At 53.3% G+C, this 18,351-nt stretch overlaps 1 protein-coding gene across 2 annotated transcripts in view; it reads right to left on the bottom strand.

Moving 5' to 3' along the window:
- ZNRF3 (zinc and ring finger 3) overlaps nt 1–18,351 on the bottom strand; it is a 169,668-nt gene that overhangs the window by 11,277 nt on the left and 140,040 nt on the right. For both annotated transcript variants that reach the window (XM_062182304.1, XM_062182305.1), the window contains exons 3-5: nt 2,029–2,103; nt 1,553–1,684; nt 123–233 (exon numbers count right to left, since the gene is read on the bottom strand). In XM_062182304.1, the coding sequence (XP_062038288.1) occupies nt 123–233; nt 1,553–1,684; nt 2,029–2,103 (318 nt within the window). The remainder of the gene's footprint in view (nt 1–122; nt 234–1,552; nt 1,685–2,028; nt 2,104–18,351) is intronic.

Genomic DNA, 18,351 nt, shown 5'->3' with positions numbered 1-18,351 from the left:
CAGAGGGCCTACTACTATGAAACACCGCCCTTGCTTTCCCCCGTCTTTGGGCCCAGGCCATCGCACGGCGAGCTCGCAGGACCCTGGGCTGCAGTGGCACTCAGGCGGCCCCAGGGCGGTACCTGGCTGCGGCGCTGCTTCAGCTTGATCTTGACCAGCAGGATGAGGCAGACCAAGGAGACCACGACGAAGAAGGCCAGGAAGATGCCCATGTCGAAGTACTCGGTGGGTTGCTGGGAGAGAGCACAAAGCAGTGAGTTACACCCGGCCTCGGCTCCGGGCTGGCGGCCCTGGCGGGGACGAGCAGGGGGTGAGTGGGGCGCCCTTGCCTCCCGCTCACGGGGAACTCCTGGGCTGCAGCTCGCGCGCTCTCTCTCTCTCTCTCTCACACACACACACACACATGCATGCAGTGTGTTCTCTGGGCCAGGGGAGACCAGCTGAGGTATGCACCAGGCCCCCTCCCCTGCCCACCATGGCCTGGGGAGCCCTGGTTCCCCACGGGTGGCACAAGCTCGCTAGAACCAGGAGGAGCGGGGCCCCTCCAAACACAGACAAGTAAGCGTACTTCTGGAACAAAGGAGTGACTGTCACGTTTTGAGCGGACAGTGATTGGGAGCCAGGATGAACAGTTTGCATCACTCAGAAGACTGAACGCCGCCTCCACAAATATCGGCTTCCACTACAATGAGTCATTTTTACCAAAATGCTTTTTTTTTTTTCGGTCCTTGAAAAAGCGGCCGGCAAGTCGGTCCTTCTGCAAACTCCCTGTGGTTTCAGTTCTTTCTCCTCACAGCACCCTGTCTCCCTAAACACAGACGCCGTCTCACCTGGGACGGGCATGGAGCCCGGGTTGGGGCGGGGTGGCTAACCGGGTGCCATCTGTGTTCAGGGCCCCGGGGCAGGTGGCAGAACCACCCCAGTGTTCGCGGGCGGGAGAGGCAGTGTGCATGGGGCACCTGTCCTGTGTTTCTAGAATCCTCCAGCCCGAGGTTTGGGCAAAAGATGCCGACCAACAGGTAACGGACGGCAGAGTCTCCTCAGCACGTGTTTTGAGGGGAGCCGCAGCACAGCTCACGAGCCCCAAGAGGCGATCCTGGGTGAAAGCTAACTTCACATGAGGGAGCTCCGCTCCGGACCCTTAACCCTGCGGGGAAAAGCAAGTCTGGGCCTTCCCTCTGAGTCTTGAGGGCAAGTGGAAGGAGCAGGCAGGGGAGGCTGAGTGCTGGCCTGCGTGTGCCCTTCAGAGGGGACGAGACGGAGGAGAAAGGAGGCCACGAGGCTGTCACAGGGGACCCCAGGTGGAAGACGCTGGCAACACCTTAGCATAGACGATGTTTCTGGGAAGACCGTGCAGATGGCTCATGTCGAAGACTATGGGGGAAGATTTCTCCCTGGCTTGCTGGCCAGTAGCTGAGCCAGACCTGTGGGAGCCTAGGGGTAGGCCAGCACTTTAGACAGAAAAGGACAGACACAAAGGCCCCAAGTGCCGAGCCCCAAGGGGTAGCAGCAGAGAGGGTGCCAGGCACAGGCTGGCCGGCGCGGGGCTCACTCGGGGCGGGCGATGCTGGATCCTGGCTCGGGCCACTTTCTGCTTGTTCACGATGTTCATCAGCTTGATGGCATCGGCGCCCTTCACGTACACCACTGGCCTCTTGAGCGGGTCCTCCAAGCCCTGGTTCAGCTGCAGGAGAACAGGGGGCTGTGCTTAGAAGATGCACTTACTTCGAGAAACCAGAGAGAGAGAGAGAGAGAGAGAGACTGACTGCAGGAAAAGGCTGCTAAACACCATAGGGAAACTCTCAAAATCTTCAAGCCTTATAGCCTTGCAGCTCCCAGAGGGGTGAGGCGGAAGGCCCCCAGGGGGCTTTGGAAACGCTCCCTATCCCCCCCCCCAAAACTCCCTGGCTCTTAACCTCTCTGGGGTGTCTAGCCGAGACGGAGAAATGACTGCGGCCACCCCGAGCCAGCTAAGGGGCCCAGTCCTCTCAGGGAGACCTGGGCACCGGCACGGCCTGATGGGTTTACCTGGTCGATGGCTTCTGGGTTTTCGGACACATCAAAGATGACTGCAGTAGCTCCGCGCTGTACTGCGCGCTTGGCCTGGTGGGACAGGAAGAGAGCAGGTTGGAAATGCTGGTCCTCCCCCCCCCCCCCCGGAGGCGGCCCTGGGAGTCGGGCCGGAGCATGGGTGCAGAAGCCAGCGTTTGGCCAACTCATGCGATTAGGGGCCAATCAACCAACTTTCCCGTCTGTTCCTAGGGAACAAGGCCCCCTGTCTTGCACCATTATCCCGAGAACCTCTCACTTGGGTGAAAGTAAGGCATCGGGTGGTGAGTAAGCCTTGGCCTCTGCGGCCAGACCAAATGTCACCAACAAACCGCAGGTCGACAGCCTGCCCCGTCAGCCACTGGTCTGGCTCTGTGGTCCCTTCCTCCTTCCCATGTCACCTGGCTGGAAGAGCGTGTTGACTGTCTCTGAATGGTCCGTTTTAATAAGTGACACAAGCCGAAGGCCTTTGGGGACACCGTGGGGGCCAGGGCTGGGGCGGGGGGAGAAGCTCCGAGGAAGAACTGTCAATGGGGATTTAGCGCAGTTGGCTGCTGAGCCTGGCTGCACATCAAAAACCACTTGGGAAGTTTGTAAAGCAGAGTTCCTGGCTCAAACCACAGAGGCTGATTCAGCGGGGCTGGAGCTGGGCCCAGGAAACGGAGTTCTAGCAGCCATCGAGGGGCTCGGGTGATCCAGCCACTGGAGGGAGGGGGTTCTTCTGGGGCGGGGGATAGTGGGAGGGAATTCCTTTCCATCCCCATCAAACTTCTCACTTCACGGCACCTAAGTGGACCACAGGGAAGAAGCTGTGGAAGGACAGGACATAAGATCCACCTTCAGTTTTAGGAGCTGGGATCTTGTTAGGGAAGTGACCCCTCGTGCGTGCGTGTGTGTGTGTGTGTGCACGTACGTGCAGGTGAGGAACAGGAAAACTACCCTTCTTTAACATGGACAAATGATGGCCAAGGTCAGAGGCCAACAGAGTCACTAGGGCTTGACAAAGCTAGAGGGTTTGGCAGAGAAGAAAATCCAGGCCGGCGCTGTGGCTTAACAGGCTAATCCTCCGCCTTGCAGCGCCGGCACATCGGGTTCTAGTCCCGGTTGGGGCACCGGATTCTATCCCGGCTGCCCCTCTTCCAGGCCAGCTCTCTGCTATGGCCTGGGAAGGCAGTGGAGGATGGCCCAAGTGCTTGGGCCCTGCACCCGCATGGGAGACCAGGGGAAGCACCTGGCTCCTGGCTTTGGATCAGCGAGATGCGCTGGCCGCGGCGGCCATTGGAGGGTGAACCAACGGCAAAGGAAGACCTTTCTCTCTGTCTCTCTCTCTCTCACTATCCACTCTGCCTGTCAAAAAAAAAAAAAAAAAAAAGAAAAAAAAAAGAAAATCCAAATTCCTTCTACAGGAAAAATCCCCCTACACTGAATCCACCTAAGACAGCATTAACAGCAACGCGGCAAGACCAATGGCTCTGCTCGCCCACTAGAGGGCAGTATCACCCCGCAGCTTTTCCACACAGCCAGTTCACCCAGCAGGACAAAACCTGCCGGGCTGAATCTCCCACAGGCTGCGCTGCACAACCTGTTCTCCTCCAGCAGAGGACTTTCTGAGCTGCGATTAGAGTCTCTGCCGACGGCCCGCCCCATCCTGATGGATCAGCGGCGTGCTCTTAGGGGTCCGGAGGGAATCCTAGCAGGGGTTCCTGGCTCTGAATCTCACCCAGGTCCGGCCTGAGCCTCCCCACCTGTGACAGGGGGAGACTAAGATCTCTTCCAGGTCCAGTCGTTGGGAGAGGCGGAGGCCCGTTCAGGGTGACCCAGAAAGAACAGCAACACTCCTGTCAGCCCCCTCCAGCAGGAGAGGAGTGGAAGGCCCGGCTGAGGAGGTGGGAGGCCGGGGTGGCCACTCTCCTTCTCCATACAGCTGTTCAGGGGCCTGGGGGTCCCGAGTTAACAGGGGGGAGGTGCTTGCGATGTGCAGGTGGCACCTGAGAGCACAGCAGCCCTGAGGAGCAGCAATCCAGGACAGAAGTAGGAGCTCTCGTTCCTGCCTTTGGCTTCCATTCCAGGATCAGGCACATCCAGCAGCTCCCGTGGGGAACATACGCTAGATCTTTGTTGTTGTTGCTGTTTAAAGACTGATTTATTTGAAAGCCAGAGTGGCGCAGCGGGTTAATGCCCTGGCCTGCTCCACCAGCATCCCATATGGGTGCTGATTTGAGACCCGGCTGCTCCACTTCTGATCCAGCTCTCTGCTATGGCCTGGGAAAGCAGTGGAAGATGCCCCAGGTCCTTGGGCCTCTGCACCCGCGTGGGAGACCCGGAAGAAGCTCCTGGCTCCTGGCTTCAGATCGGCACAGCTCCGGTTGTTGCGGCCAATTGGGGAGTGAACCAGAGAGGAAGACCTCTCTGTCTCTCCTTCTCTCTCTTTGTAACTCTGACTTTCAAATAAATAAATAAATCTTAAAAAAAAATGAAAGTCAGAGTTATAGAAAGAGGGAGAGGAGAGAGAGAGAAATCTTCCACCTGCTGGTTTACTCCCCAGATGGCCACAATGGCTGGGGCTGGGCTTGGCCCAGGAGCCAAGGGCTTTTTCCAGGTTTCCCACATAGGTGGCAGGGGAACACGTACTTGGGCCATCTTCCGCTGCTTTCCCCAGGAGCATTAGCAGGGAGCTGGAAGTAAAGAAGCCGGGTTTTGAGCAGGTGCCCATAAGGGAAGCTGGCGTCGCAGGTGCGCAGCTTAACCCGCTAGGGCACAGCGCTGGCTCCTCAGATCCGTCTTGATGGGGAGCACCCGGCACCTCCAGCTTTGATGCTGGCACAGCTGGAGTTGAACAGCCACAGGAGGAAAGGCTGCAGGGTCTGGGGTAGGGAATGCCTTCCCAGCCCGTGGGCCTCAGGGAAGCCGCAGGATTTGGAAGTTCAGAGTGAGACATGACACGGAGGATAGCTCTAATAGTCTACAAGGGGCGACCAGCCCCCTGGCTTCTGCAGCGAAGGCGGCAGGTGGGGAATAAGGTGTGAAGTTCATCGACAGCTTCATTTGCTTCACTGGCAACTTGACCTTGGATACGACTCACTCAGGCTCATCAAGGCACATGACCCATGGACAGATGTTAAGTTTGAGAAAACGCTTAATTCTCACAGTGGCTTTATTTTAATAATTGCATTTAATGTGAGCTGGTACTGAGGTAAGTCAGTATTTTCTGTACATACCAGGACTGGGCAGGAGGGGAGTCAACACAGGAATCTATCAAGAGCTGGCCTGGGGGCCAGTGTTGTGGAGCAGGGGCTGAGCTGACCACAGGATAAGCAAGGAAGTTGGGACTATTAGAGTTAATATGGAGGCACGTGTCTTCAACCTTAGATGGAGTTCTGACACACGAAGCCTTCCTAGCAGCAGCCGCCCCTTTGCCTCTATTGAATACAACTGCATTTTCTGTTTTTTTTTTTTTTTAATGTTTATATTCATTTAGTTGGAAGTCAGAATAAGAGAGAGAGAGAGAGAGAGAGAGAGAGAGAGAGAGAGAGAGAGATCTTCCATCTGTTGGTTCTCTTTCCAAATGCCCATAACAGCTGAGACTGGGTCAGCTCAGTGCCAGGCAGTTAGAACTCTATCTGGGACTCCCACATGGGTGGCAGGGGCCTGAGCACTTGAGCCATCATCTGTTTCCTACCAGGATGCATTAACAGGGAGCTGGATCAGAAGTGGAACAGCTGGGACGCAACTGACCCTCTGATATGGGATGTAGGTGGTACAGGCAATGGCTCAGCTGGCGGTGCTACAAGGCCTGTGCCCATATTCTCCTTTTTATTTATTTCCAACAAGTTATTAAAAAATCTTTTGTAAATATTTAACTTTTTTTTTTTTTTAAAAGCTATGAGGCAGAGAGAGAGAGAGTGAGCGCGATCGAGAGTGCTCCCATCCACTGGTCCATTCCCAAATGCCCACAAACAGACTGAGTGAAAGCCAGGAGACAGAAATTCAATCCAGCTTTCCTGCGTGGGGAGTACGAACCCAGCCATCTGAACCATCACCACTGCCTCCCCGGGTTTGAAGTAGCAGGATGCTGGATATGGGGGTTGAAACTGGGTGCCAAACTCAGGCACTCCAGTACGGCACATGGGCACCTTAACCTCCAGGCTGAATGCCTGCCCCTGTAAATATCTTTCTGAGCTTTATTTTTACTTTACTTGAGAGGCAGAATGAGAGAGAGCGAGAGAGAGAGAGCGAGAGAGATCTTCCATCAGCTAGTCTACTCCCCAAATAGCCACAACAGCCAGGGCTGGGCCAGGCTGAAACCAGGAATCCAGAATTCCATCTGGATCTCCCATGTGGGTGGCAGGGACCCAGGCACTTGGGCCATCTTTCGCTGCTTTCCCAGGAGCATTAGCAGAGAGTTAGAGCAGCCAGGACTTGAACCTGCGCTCCAATATGGGATGCCACGTTGCGAGCTGCAGCTTAACCTGCTAGCCCCACAATGCTGACCCTGCCCTGGTAAATATTTTTAATAGCTGTGATATATGTTCCTTCATATGCTTTAATCTTCTCACTCATATTTGATATGTTAATGATTAATTAAAATAATTGTTAATAATAACACCTCATAATATGTTGACTAAATCTTGGCTTTTTATATCCAATATCCTTAAGACAGAGAGGTTCAGTGCTGAAGCGTAAGAGGATTAAGATTCTCAACACATGGCTGGCGCCGTGGCTCACTAGGCTAATCCTCCACCTGCGGCGTCGGCACTCCAGGTTCTAGTCCCAGTTGGGGTGGCGGATTCTGTCCTGGTTGCTCCTCTTCCAGTCCAGCTCTCTGCTGTGGCCTGGGAGGGCAGTGGAGGATGGCCCAGGTGCTTGGGCCCTGTACCCGCATGGGAGACCAGGAGGAAGCACCTGGCTCCTGGCTTTGGATTGGCGCAGTGCCCCGGCCATAGCAGCCATTTGGAGGGTGAACTAACAGAAGATAGACCTTTCTCATTCTCTCTCTCTCTAACTCTGCCTATCAAAAAAAAAAAAAAAAAGAATCTCAACACAGACCACATGGCTTTAATGCCTCTCCTTGCACACCTACCTAATTGTGCACTGATGATTGTTTATCTGCATCCGAATTAACTAACACACTAACTCTGCGTTAACAACAGGCCAGGGTGCACAGATAATACAAGACAAATTTGTCAACAGAGTTAACTTCTGGGGAAGGTGGCCTGTTGGTGAGCTGGCAGGGAGGGAGAAATAAGTCCGCCTGTGAATGACTCTCCTTAGCAGAATGATGCTTCATGTGCAGGAGATTCTCCATCACCCTCTTCCCTACTGATCCTCAGGGTCAAGTTCATGTGCAACCCCTTCCATGAAAACACTGCTGCTGCTTAGCCAGAGGACGGTCTTATCTTTCTCTGAGCTCCCACAGCTCTTAGGGTATCGCCTCTTGTCGCTGCCACTTTTGGGGGGAAATACGTTTTCCCTAAAACTCTGATTATCTTGAATGTTTTTGGCTAGCAGAAGAGTAAAACGTCTAGATGTGAAAGCATTTAAAGTAGTTTCAAAATTGAAAGCAGACAATAACTCATCTGCTACCTTCTGCATCCCAGCTTTTTAACTTAACAGCAAGGTTTATATCTTTCCATTTTTTTAAGCCCATGTAGCAAAAATAATATGCATATGCATTACACACACATAGCCAAATATTTAAAACACACTGGATGTAGACTGTTGTGTCCTCTACTTTTCCCCTTAACTCAACAGAATTATAAGTGCTTCTGTGGAAGAACGTTCTTCCTTCCTGGCAGCCACAACATGTGGTTGTCCCTAGGGCTTACTAAATGTCCCTCCACAGGCGTGGTGCACTACCTACATGTCCTCGTATTCACATGCTGGTGGCCTCTGACCTTAATAGCCGTGAGTGGCCCTACTCAGTCTATAGATATCCGTGTCCTACCCATAAACACCTCACCTGGGTTGCAGGCACACATCTCCGGAGTCTAAGAGAGACTCCAAGGAGGTAGATCTTCCCGACCACATTTGTACACCCCATAAAGCCTAACAAAGCAGATTGCCTTGGGCACGGTCCATATTCAACTAATTAACACAGTAGGCGCGGACAGGGTTTAATTCCATTTGTATTGCCATTTATTAATTTAGCTGTCCAACAGTAGTCATTAGCCTGTTACTCCGTGTGCTAAGCCCTGGGGACACACAAACAGCAGGGCTCAGCAAGCAGAGTTGTGGAGTCACAGAGCCTGGTCCTCTGAGCCTCCACAAGGCTGGCACGGACCTCTGTGACGAGGCTGGGGAGTTTGGTTGCAAAAGCAAATGGGTAAGAAATTAAGAACGTGGGATCATGTATCTCATGTCTCTATAGTGGCATTTCCCAAAGTGCATGTAAGAGAACGTGGTCAGTCTCTTTTGAGAAATGCTGCACATTCTAGGGTTATGATGTACAGAGCACATTTCACATGGTAGAAGCTTCCATCTGTCTGTCTATCCGTCTATCATCTACCTTGCATCCCAAACTTTTTTGGATACAGAATTGTTTTTATTTATTTTGTCTTGTAACCCTCTCTTTAAGGAGGGGGTCTCGGGGCCCAATACCCCATGGTGGTCAGTTTGCCAAGGTGTGAGCAGTTTCATCCCTTTAACTTGTTCCTCTCCTCCCTCTCACAGGTACGAAACTGGAGGATGTGGTGGAAGATCTACATTTTGATCAGAAAAACCAATCACTAAACAATATGCACACTTGCAATTTACATGGGATAGTTACTGGCAGGAAGACGTTTCATTATGCAAGTTCCATCTGACAACCAACTGTGTGCCAGGCGTCCCAGGGAAGAAGGTACCATCCAGGACCTTCTGGGAGCATCTGCAGGAACATACTTGCCGCTGTCCCGCGGGAGGAGGACGCTGAGGACTTCCGTTCTTACCCAAGTGAGTGGTCATCTGGTGCTCTCCTGGGATACACTCACCCATGGGAGCTTGACCCCGAGGGGCAGGAACTGTGACTGCGGAGAATGGTGGGGTCCCAGGGCTTGGTTCCCATGACTTGGCATCAAGATTCTGCTTCAGCTTGGACCCCCAAGTTACCTGTGCAGCTACTCCCAGAGCAGAGCACACTGACCCAGATATCTGGGGTCATTTCTTGATCAGGCTGATGGCGCATGGGGTCTTGCCATGGCCCTACCCTTCAAGCAATCCTTACTCTCTTACAACTTTGGGATCCTTCCTCCAGGAGCTGACCCCAGCTCCTTACAGAGAGACTGAGTCAAACTTGTAGCCTTTCTATTTACTTAAAGATTTAATTTATTTATTTGGGAGGCAGAGTGGTGGTGGTGGGGAACACCAGAGAGAGCGAGCCTCCATCCGCTGTTCACTCCCCAAATGGCCCCAACAGCCAGGGCTGGGCAAGGCAGAAGCCAGGAGCCAGGAACTCCATCTGAGTCTTTCACATCTGGTTTCCCAAACACCTGGGCCATCATCTGCTGCTTTCCCAGGTGCATTAGCAGGGAGCTGGATGGGAAGTACAGCAGCCGGGACTCAAACCGGCGCTCATATGGGATGCCAGCACCGCCACAATGCCGTCCCCAATACTGCAGTCCTTTGCTCCTCCCCCTTCTACTCAACTGTTTTCCAAGTTGTGCTGATTCTGTTTACCAAATCCATCCATTGCTTTTCTTTTTTTAGTATTTATTTATTTATTTGAAAGTCAGAGTTACAGAGAGAAGAGAGGCAGAGAGAGGGAGAGAGTGGTCTTTCACCTGCTGGTTCACTCCCCAATTTGCTGCAATGGCCGGAGTTGCACTGATCCGAAGCCAGGAGCCAGGAGCTTCCTCCAGGTCTCCCACATGGGTGCAGGAGCCCAAGGATTTGGGCCATCTTGTACTGCTTTCCTAGCCCATAGCAGAGAGCTGGATTGGAAGTAGAGCAGCCAGGTCTCAAACCAGCGCCCATTTGGGATGCTGGCACTGCGGGCCAGGGTATTAACCCACTGCGCCACAGCACTGGTCCCATCCATTCCTTTTCCATCCCCATAGCTGTCACCCTGTCACCTTGTGAGTCAAAATATTCCTCCCTAGGGGCTCCCCAGACCAGCCCATCTGCTCCTGGGGACTCCACACAGCAACAGAAGGATCTGCTCTTAGGCTGAGATCTGACACCCCCACCCCCACCCCTGGCCCTGGCAGGCAGATCGCTTCCAGACTGAACACCTCAGCCCCCAGCCTAACCTACACCGGGCTATCCGTCCTCTGGATTTCTTCTCCACCAAAGCATGCGCAACACCGCCCCCTACTGGCTCATCTTCACATCTTCCGTTTCTCACTGGGCTTAGGTACAGGTGTTACTCCTCTGACAGTTGGGATTCCCTGCGGCCTTATTGCTGCACTTACGGCATCACGCTGGAACAGTTCCTTAAAACGCTTCCCTCACTTGAAAGCAGCCAGTGTGTTGGCTTTCCTGCTGAATTCCCAGAATCCAGCAAAAGGGCTGGCACAAGGTAAATGGCCAAGATATGTTTGCAGTGAACTTAAAAAGGATCAGTTTTTGCCCTAGGGGTCTACGTGGGGCACACTGGGCCCTGCTACCGAGAACACTGATGGTGGCTTGGTCCTGGCCACCTGCTGCTCTCTCCCGGGAAAGGTCTCTTCTCTACTAGATCTTCTTGGAATTAAGTAGTTCTCGCCCTCTAGTGTTTCAGTACCTGGTTTCTTACTAACTGCGGCACTTCTGCTGTGTTCGCGGCTGGGTCTTTGGTGGTTGATTCTTAAGCGGGCAGGCATTATGTCTCTGGCCAGGCTCAAGCCCAGGCACTCATAGTGGCCCTGCCTCGTTGTGGATCGTTTTACCAGGCTGCGTGCTCATCTCTGGATGTTAAAGCTCTTGGAAAACAAGGCTGTACCTTTGCAGCGTTGGCTCCTTGTCCTCTCTGGAGGACGGTAAACCTTCCCCATGGCAAAGCCAAGTGACTACCCCGGGCCCCAGGCTCAGACGGTACCAGGCATGGGTTTTTCCTGCTCCCTCCAGTCATCACCAGTGGACCCTGGCTTTTCTCCTGCCTGCGACCTGTGGAGCGATGTGGCCATACCAAGTGGGTCTCTGCCCAGAAAAGTGTGGACCTTGGCTTGCCCTTCCAGCCTGGGGCAAAGACCTGGAGCTTGGCTCTCAGGGAGGACTGGCAGCAGATCCCACATGGCTTCAAAACTCCCACAACCCAATGATGACCTCACTTGGGGGTGACGGGAGACCAAAGCACCTAAGGCGTGAGCCCACAGAAATGCAAGGGGACAACAAGCTCTGCCTCTGTTGCTGTGGCCCAGCCTGCTCCTGTGGTCAGGGAGGGGCGGGGGGCCGGTGACACCAATGGAGACTAACAGTCCCTGGGGGAACAGCCACGCCCGACGCCCACAGGTCTCTCCTGGCAGGTCCTATCCCAGTGCAAACACCAGGGGCTCGCGGGGGCCTTTTATGCCCCTTCCTCTGGAGGCCGCTAAGTGGATTTTAAACCCTCGCTCCTCACTTTTTCCTTTCCTCCTCCCTAAGTTTCTCACTTAGTAGTGGCCACCCAGGCACCAGGCTCTTGAACACTCTGGTCAGCTGCTGTTCCCTGAAGCGTGAGTCACCACACGACACGGGACACTCTTGCCAGGCAAGGGGGCTCGCAGAGGCCTGTCTCACGGAGGGCCCTGTTTTCCGACAGCAACCTTTCATTCCACAGGAAATGAGGTCACACACCAGAGCACATGGGTGACCAGGGAGAAAATCCTGGTGCCAAGAAGGCGGGGGTGGCGGTGGTAGAAGTGGGGAGGCAAACTGCAGCCTCACACAGAGCGATCACCTGCTGGGGGCGGGGATGTGTGTCAGGAGCTGGGGTAGGTGGAGAAAGGCTGTAAAAAAAAAAAAAAAAAAAAAAAGCCACCTAGTTTCTTGTAAATTATCTGCTGCATGTCCAAGTGTGATTTCACTACGCCAAGTCTGCAAGGGCACTGGGCTGCTTTGCTGTTGCGACTGGAAGCTTTCAATCCCTTGCCTCAAACGGCCACCACAAAGAGGTAAAGAGGGGTGGGGGTGGGAGGCCTGGGTGGCTCACTGCCCAGGGGAGGGTGCGTGGTGCAGCGCTGCCCGCTCCGCCCGGCTCCTCGCTCCAGGGCTTGGCTGCAGCCCGGCCTGACCTTCCAGGTTTCCCTGGCAGGAGATCAAAGCAGCACAGCCACAAACACAGCTCAGAACTCTGAGGCCCTGCGGCCAAGCCCCCCCCACCCCAACTCCCCCTGGCGGCTGCCCCCCCCCAGGGTCCCTCCTCCCCTGTGCCCCTCCCTTTCCACCCCCTGCCTCCCAGCTCCTCCCAAGCCAGGGTCCCTCTTCTCCCCCAGCCCTGCTACTTCACGCGTCCCCGCCCTCAGCAGGCTGGCCTTTGGAGGCAGGCCCCCATCCGGCCCTCCCCTCCTCCCCTCCTCCCCTCGCTCCGCCAGCCGCGCCCCTCCCCACCAGGAGAAGATATTTCTCGCCATAATTAAAGTCATTAAGCCTCCGAAGGCTCCCGTCGGCTGCAGGTTCTGAGCTCCGGAACGAAGATGATGCATTTTGAGTCCTGGTTAAGATTATGCTGATCTATTTAGGAGACATGTAGCAGCGAGCACTCAGCGGTTAAGTTAGTGGTTAAGGCTGCCTAAGTTTAAACAGTGTTATTTATTCTCAAAATATGTAGCAGTCCCACTTAATTTCTCCTAATTAAAGGAACCGACTGAAGAGCCTGGAGTCCGCGGCCGTGTCACGGCGCCGTGGCACAGGTTGGTACCCTTTTCACAACCAGAAACTACTGGGTGTCGAGCGGAAACCCATTTCCCTAGATCTTAATCTCAAACACAGACGTTCAGACTGGTTCCAAGAAACACAATGCTCCTCTTTGTTGTAACACCTTGGACAAGGAGCATCAGACCCAGGAGAGCCCGTCTGCACACCCTCACGGTCCCATCCATACCGCGGGGCGGAGGATGTGATGGGAAAACGGCTGCAGCTGGGGAGGACTTGGAAGCCATTATCTCGGGTTGAGCTCCCAGAAGCCTCACTTCGGGCCAGATCTTATAAAGTCAGCGGCTGGAAACTTCAAAAAGGACCACCCCCTTCTATGCATATGGCGACTAATTAATATAAACACGTGTTAATTAGGTGGCAGAATCAGGCTCCCGCTGAAGGCTCCGCAGCCAGCCCACTTTGCCGCTGAGGTGGAGGGCAGGCTCCTTTCCCGGGGTGGGCTGGGCTCTCAGTGGTGGTCCACTGGGGAGATTTTCGAAAGCAACCATGCCTGGGCCCCGCCCCCTAAGGATGGGACGTCCCACAGCAAAAGTTTCCCAGTTACTTTAAAAGTTCACGTAGGGCTGAGAACCACTGATCTAACTCAAAAGTACAGGAGGCGGCCTCCAGCGTGACTGGCCAGGGCACATTCCTGAGCCCAGCTCCTGATTCATGGGGACTGGGTGGGCCCAGAAGTCATTAACCAGCACCCCCACCCCCCCAGCACTTAAGACCAGGCAAAGGAAGATGCCTGAGAATTCCTGAATCCAGTGGTAAACTGACTGAAGAAACAAGGGATTATTTTGATTAGACAAGTTTCTTGTTTTTATTAAGAGGATGGGAATCTGGGTGAAGGAATTTGTGCATGCTGAGGCAGGCCTGCTCCTGACATTTGTGGGGGTTGGGATGGACAGAAGTTGAAAAACCACTAAATAAGATGGGGGGGGGGGTGTCTTACAAATTCATGGAAAATACAGATTATGAGAAAATGGCATGGATTTCAAATTTTTGCACCAAACTAAAGTTTACCTTTTAATTCAATTTTTTTTCATGAACTTTTGGAAATACTCTCATACAGCCTACCCTTCTAACTTGACAGTGAGACCTCCATAAAGACCTGAAAGTCAGACTTGTTGAACTCTGTGGAGTCTGTCACCAGAGCACGTCAGAGTGGAGACGGCTGACCCCTAGCCCACCTTGCACTTGGACAGAGCTTAGACACGTGTGGTGGACACCCTGGCCTCCAAAGCCTCGCTCCAGCTCCCCATTCTGGGAAGACAGAGGTGTGCAGTCTGCAAAGGGGGGCCTGCAAAAGGGGCTTGGAAGCCAACAGGGTCATCTTGGGGAGTTGTGGATCCCGAGAATGGTTTGTGAGGGGGCTTCCCCCTTGGACTCCTCGCTCTGTGGCCAAAGTTTTAGAAGCAGGACCCTGAGGCCACCGCCCGTGACTCCAGCATCCCATATGTGTGACTGGCTGTTCGCCTTCCTAACCAGCTCCCTGCTAATGCGCCTGGGAAAGCAGCAGAAGACGGCTCAAATGTTTAGGGCTCTGCCACCCGCGTGGAAGAACCTGCTGGAGTTCCAGCCTCCTGGCTTCGGCCTGGTCCAGCTTTGGCTGTTGCAGTCATCTGGGGGAGTGAATCAGCAGATGGAAGAGCTCGCTCTAATTCAGCCTTTCAAATTAATAAAGAAATCTTTAAAAAGAAGGAGCAGGACCCTTAAAGCAGTCCTGCCCCTGGCCCCTGTCAGTCACGGGCTGTGCTGGCCAGAGCATGATGCTGCAAGAGGGAAGAGGGAAGTACCTATTAACGGACCAGGCGAGGCACCAAGTGCTTTCAAATGGTTCTGGATCTGCAACTTGGCAAGAGAAGTGTTGTTGATCCCCATTTTACTGCTGAGGGCTCAAAGGCTACCTTCCTCGCCCACGGTCGCTCAGCCACCAAGTAGAGAGCTGACACTAATCCCAGGCCAGAACAATACTCACGTTCACCCGGGAGTTTCTAAAACCAGGGATGATGGAGATGTGTGCACATAGGGAAATCTGAGCACTGAACCTTCTGAAACGCCAGGAGTAGCTGGGAAGGGTTTTCCAGGCCCACGAGGGCATCCAGCCAGCTCGGATCTTACCCGAGCTGCATCTCTAAGTGTCCTTTTACAGAAGTCAGACAACTCAAAGTGGGCAAAATAAGGAGGGATATTTTTCCCTAGCTGCCTAACACAAGGCATTGCACCTGGCTCTGCCTGGGGACATGGGAGGAGCGAGTTCCCTCTATGTTAGTACAGGGTAGCAGCTTGGAAGCTCATGCCTGCTTAGTCAGAGGCGGTTTCATTTCTAGAATGGGATTGTCCATTGCCATTCTGGCCAATGCACGCTCCCAAACAGTATCGCTTTCACCCTCTGTACTTCTTAAGAATCCAAGCTATATCAAACGATTCCCTGCGTGCCCTACTGTAGCGACTCCTTTAATCTGTGATTTTGTGCTCGTAGAGTTTAAGAACAACATGTCCTCATGGTCTTTTAACCCCACCCCACGATCATTTATATCAGCAGTAGGACCAAATTCCCTTTCTCTGCAGAAGGGCAGCCACAAGGCCCCCTTGAGCCCTGCTGTTCTTATGTGGGTGCAGCCAGTTTGATGACACCCCACCAAGGTGGCCTTGAGGAGTGACGGAGCCTGCAGGTGACCTGAGGATGGACGGGCTCTTTGTGGCACTGCCATCGAGGCTTGCCTTCCCAGCTCTGCGTCTGTGAGCATAGGACGACCATTTGGCTCCGTCTCACGGCGTGATGCGGATGATACTAACAGAACATACTCTCACATTTGCTGGAGGATTGCGAAGACACCTGACATATCATAAGTCTCTAGGAACAACTGCTATACACAGCTCCCTCCTATGAACACAGCACACACTGCGTGTGTATGTCCTTTGGGTCCTGGGTCCTTCCCTTGAGCCTATGCAGGAAAGGGAGTGGAGGTGCAGCAGGCAGGCCAGCAGGCAGGCCAGCAGGCATTCAAGACTTTCGGTGACTCTACCTTCTGGAAGCTGCTGTGCCTGTGTTCTGCTTCATATACACATGGGCACGTCGCAGCTCAGACAAGCAATGGCCTGGCATGGGGCAGGCAGAAGTGGTCAGTGGTCTGGGAGGAGCTTGCTAACACTATAGGGGCTGACCCCCCATGGAGGCCGCTTGAAGGGAGCTAGGCTGGAGGAGGATCCGGCCTCTATAGGTTTGCAAGCACCTCACGTGGGTTCTTAGGTGCAGTCAAGATGGGTAATGACAAGACCAAGACCCAGAGGAGGTCAGAGAGAGAGCGATGGTGCATGGGGAATGCCCTTCTTTACCCAACCTATCAGCTCTGTGGCTCTTCCACTCCTAGAATGCTCAAATTCCTTTCTGGGAGAAACTTCTGGTTTTCTAGAATCCACTTCAGGCTATTCTAGCTCAGACTTAAGCCCTATTAATAAAGATTAAAAAAAATATTTTAAAGGCAATATACCAAGTGTGCTTTTTGAAAAAGAATTTTTTGATTCTTTTGAAAGGCAGAGAGACAAAGAGATCTTCCATCTGCTGGGTCATTTCCCAATTTCCCACAACAGCCAGGGCTGGGTGCGGATAAAGCCAGGAGTTGGAAACTCAATCCTGGGTCTCCCAGGTTAGTGGAAGGGACTCAGTTTCTTAAGCCGGCACCAGCTGCCCCCCAGGGTGTGCATTAGCAGGAAGCTGGGATACGAAGCAGAGCCAGGACTCAAGCCCCAGGCATCCCGATGTGAGATGCAGGCATACTGAGCGGCGTCGCAACCCCAGCTGTGCTTTATGTGACGTCCAGGGAAAGCCATTCCCCAAAGTAGAAGTCTGGGTCCTTCACAAGCAAAGATGTCAAGGGCAGCTACTATTTCAGGCATCAGCTTGATCACCAGCTTTTAGCATGGCACCCGGAACCTAGCAGGCACGCAAACGCTGGTGGGACATGGCTGTAGGCACAAGTGCAAACATCTATCCCAAGCTTTTGGGTTTTACGGCAGGGGTCCCTCCTGACTTGGGAAGAGGTGTCTTCTATTCCACGGGAGTCCCAGTCCCATTTTCCCTTATGAAACACATGTTTTTTTGAATTAAGCCCTCAAACACGTTCTGAGCTAACTCACCAAGGCCTAGAACTTGGGTGTCAACTTGCCTAACTGAGATCTACTTCTTTGTAGCGAGTCATGACAGCTTTGCCATTTGGAGCAATTTTAGTGAAGGAGGCTAGGGTGCAGGAGCGGGGATACTGATGGCAGCAGGTGATGTCACGGCTCAGGCTGTGAAACACAATATGAGTTAAACCAGATAAAGGCCATATTCTGGTGTCTAATTCAAAGAACAAGTGCTATGATCACACTCCTACAGGCCAACACGTAAAGGCTGTGTTGAACCTGACACTCATGTGTCTTTCCATATGCATTCCAGTCCTAGCCCTCAATGAAGAACTTTCAGAATGATGGAAGGGGAGGGAGGAAAGCAGGCTAGGCACCAGGCGGGTCTTTCTTGGTCCAACAACTGCTGCTTTGCAACTGCTGGGGCAGCAACAGCAGGCGTCACTGGCACTCGGGACTCCTGGGTTCACAATCCCATTGGTGCAAAGCAGACGGCATGCAGCCCACAGTGTTAAAGTCATGGAGCTAGACCAACCACAGGTATGAATGGATCAAGGGCTCAGCTACGTGGAATCACCTCAAAGGATCTCCTCCAAACCACTCTGGAAGGGAGGAGCTGAGATGGGGTGATGTATGCCAAGGGCTAGTGCGGTCAGGAGGGGCTTCACGGAAGCCAGGTCACCTGGTGAAGAGGAAGCGAGGGCTGCCCAGGAGTTGGACACAAGAGGTGCTGGCAGAGAGGTTGGCCCTGTGGTCACACCAAGTAGCAGGGAGGAGAAAGGTTCACAAAAGGCAGCTTTGGGTTGCTTGCTGACTTTGCGTTACAGTCCAACGGCAGAAACTTAAAGGCATGGCCACAGTTTGGCTCCTGGTCCACAGCATCCAAGTAGCCACCATGCTCTACTGACTGTTACTAACACTACCTGCAATTCTATTTTCTCTGGAAGGGGTCCTCAGCCCTTATGCAACACAGTACCCAGTCCCACGGCTACGTGCTTTCTGGTGACTCTCTTTCTCAGGATTCATTAATTTAGCAAATATTTCTTGAGAGTCTACCATGAAGGTACAACTATGTCCAAGGACCCTAGTCCTAAAAGCAGCAGCTCCTCTTCTCATGGAGGTCCTATATTTACACAAGGGACTCTACAACACAGCCAGAGGTCAGCTCTCTGAAAGGGAGGAAGATCTCAGGACAGCCAGGAGAAAGGGAGACAGGGAGAGGGACGCGGATTGCTGACTAAGCCCACGTGTCTCCACTTTCTACCAGACCTCAACTCGCTACGCCATGAACCGCACACCTCGAGGGTATAGGCACACTGCCTGGGAGCCCTTGCTCAGCACATACTAAAACCTCTACTCAATACTAACACGCGTATCCAA

The sequence above is a fragment of the Lepus europaeus genome, chromosome 23 (assembly GCF_033115175.1).
Source record: "Lepus europaeus isolate LE1 chromosome 23, mLepTim1.pri, whole genome shotgun sequence".
NCBI lineage: Eukaryota > Metazoa > Chordata > Mammalia > Lagomorpha > Leporidae > Lepus > Lepus europaeus.
Note: the sequence above shows the minus strand (reverse complement) of the source record. Positions and strands in the feature narration are given on the sequence as shown.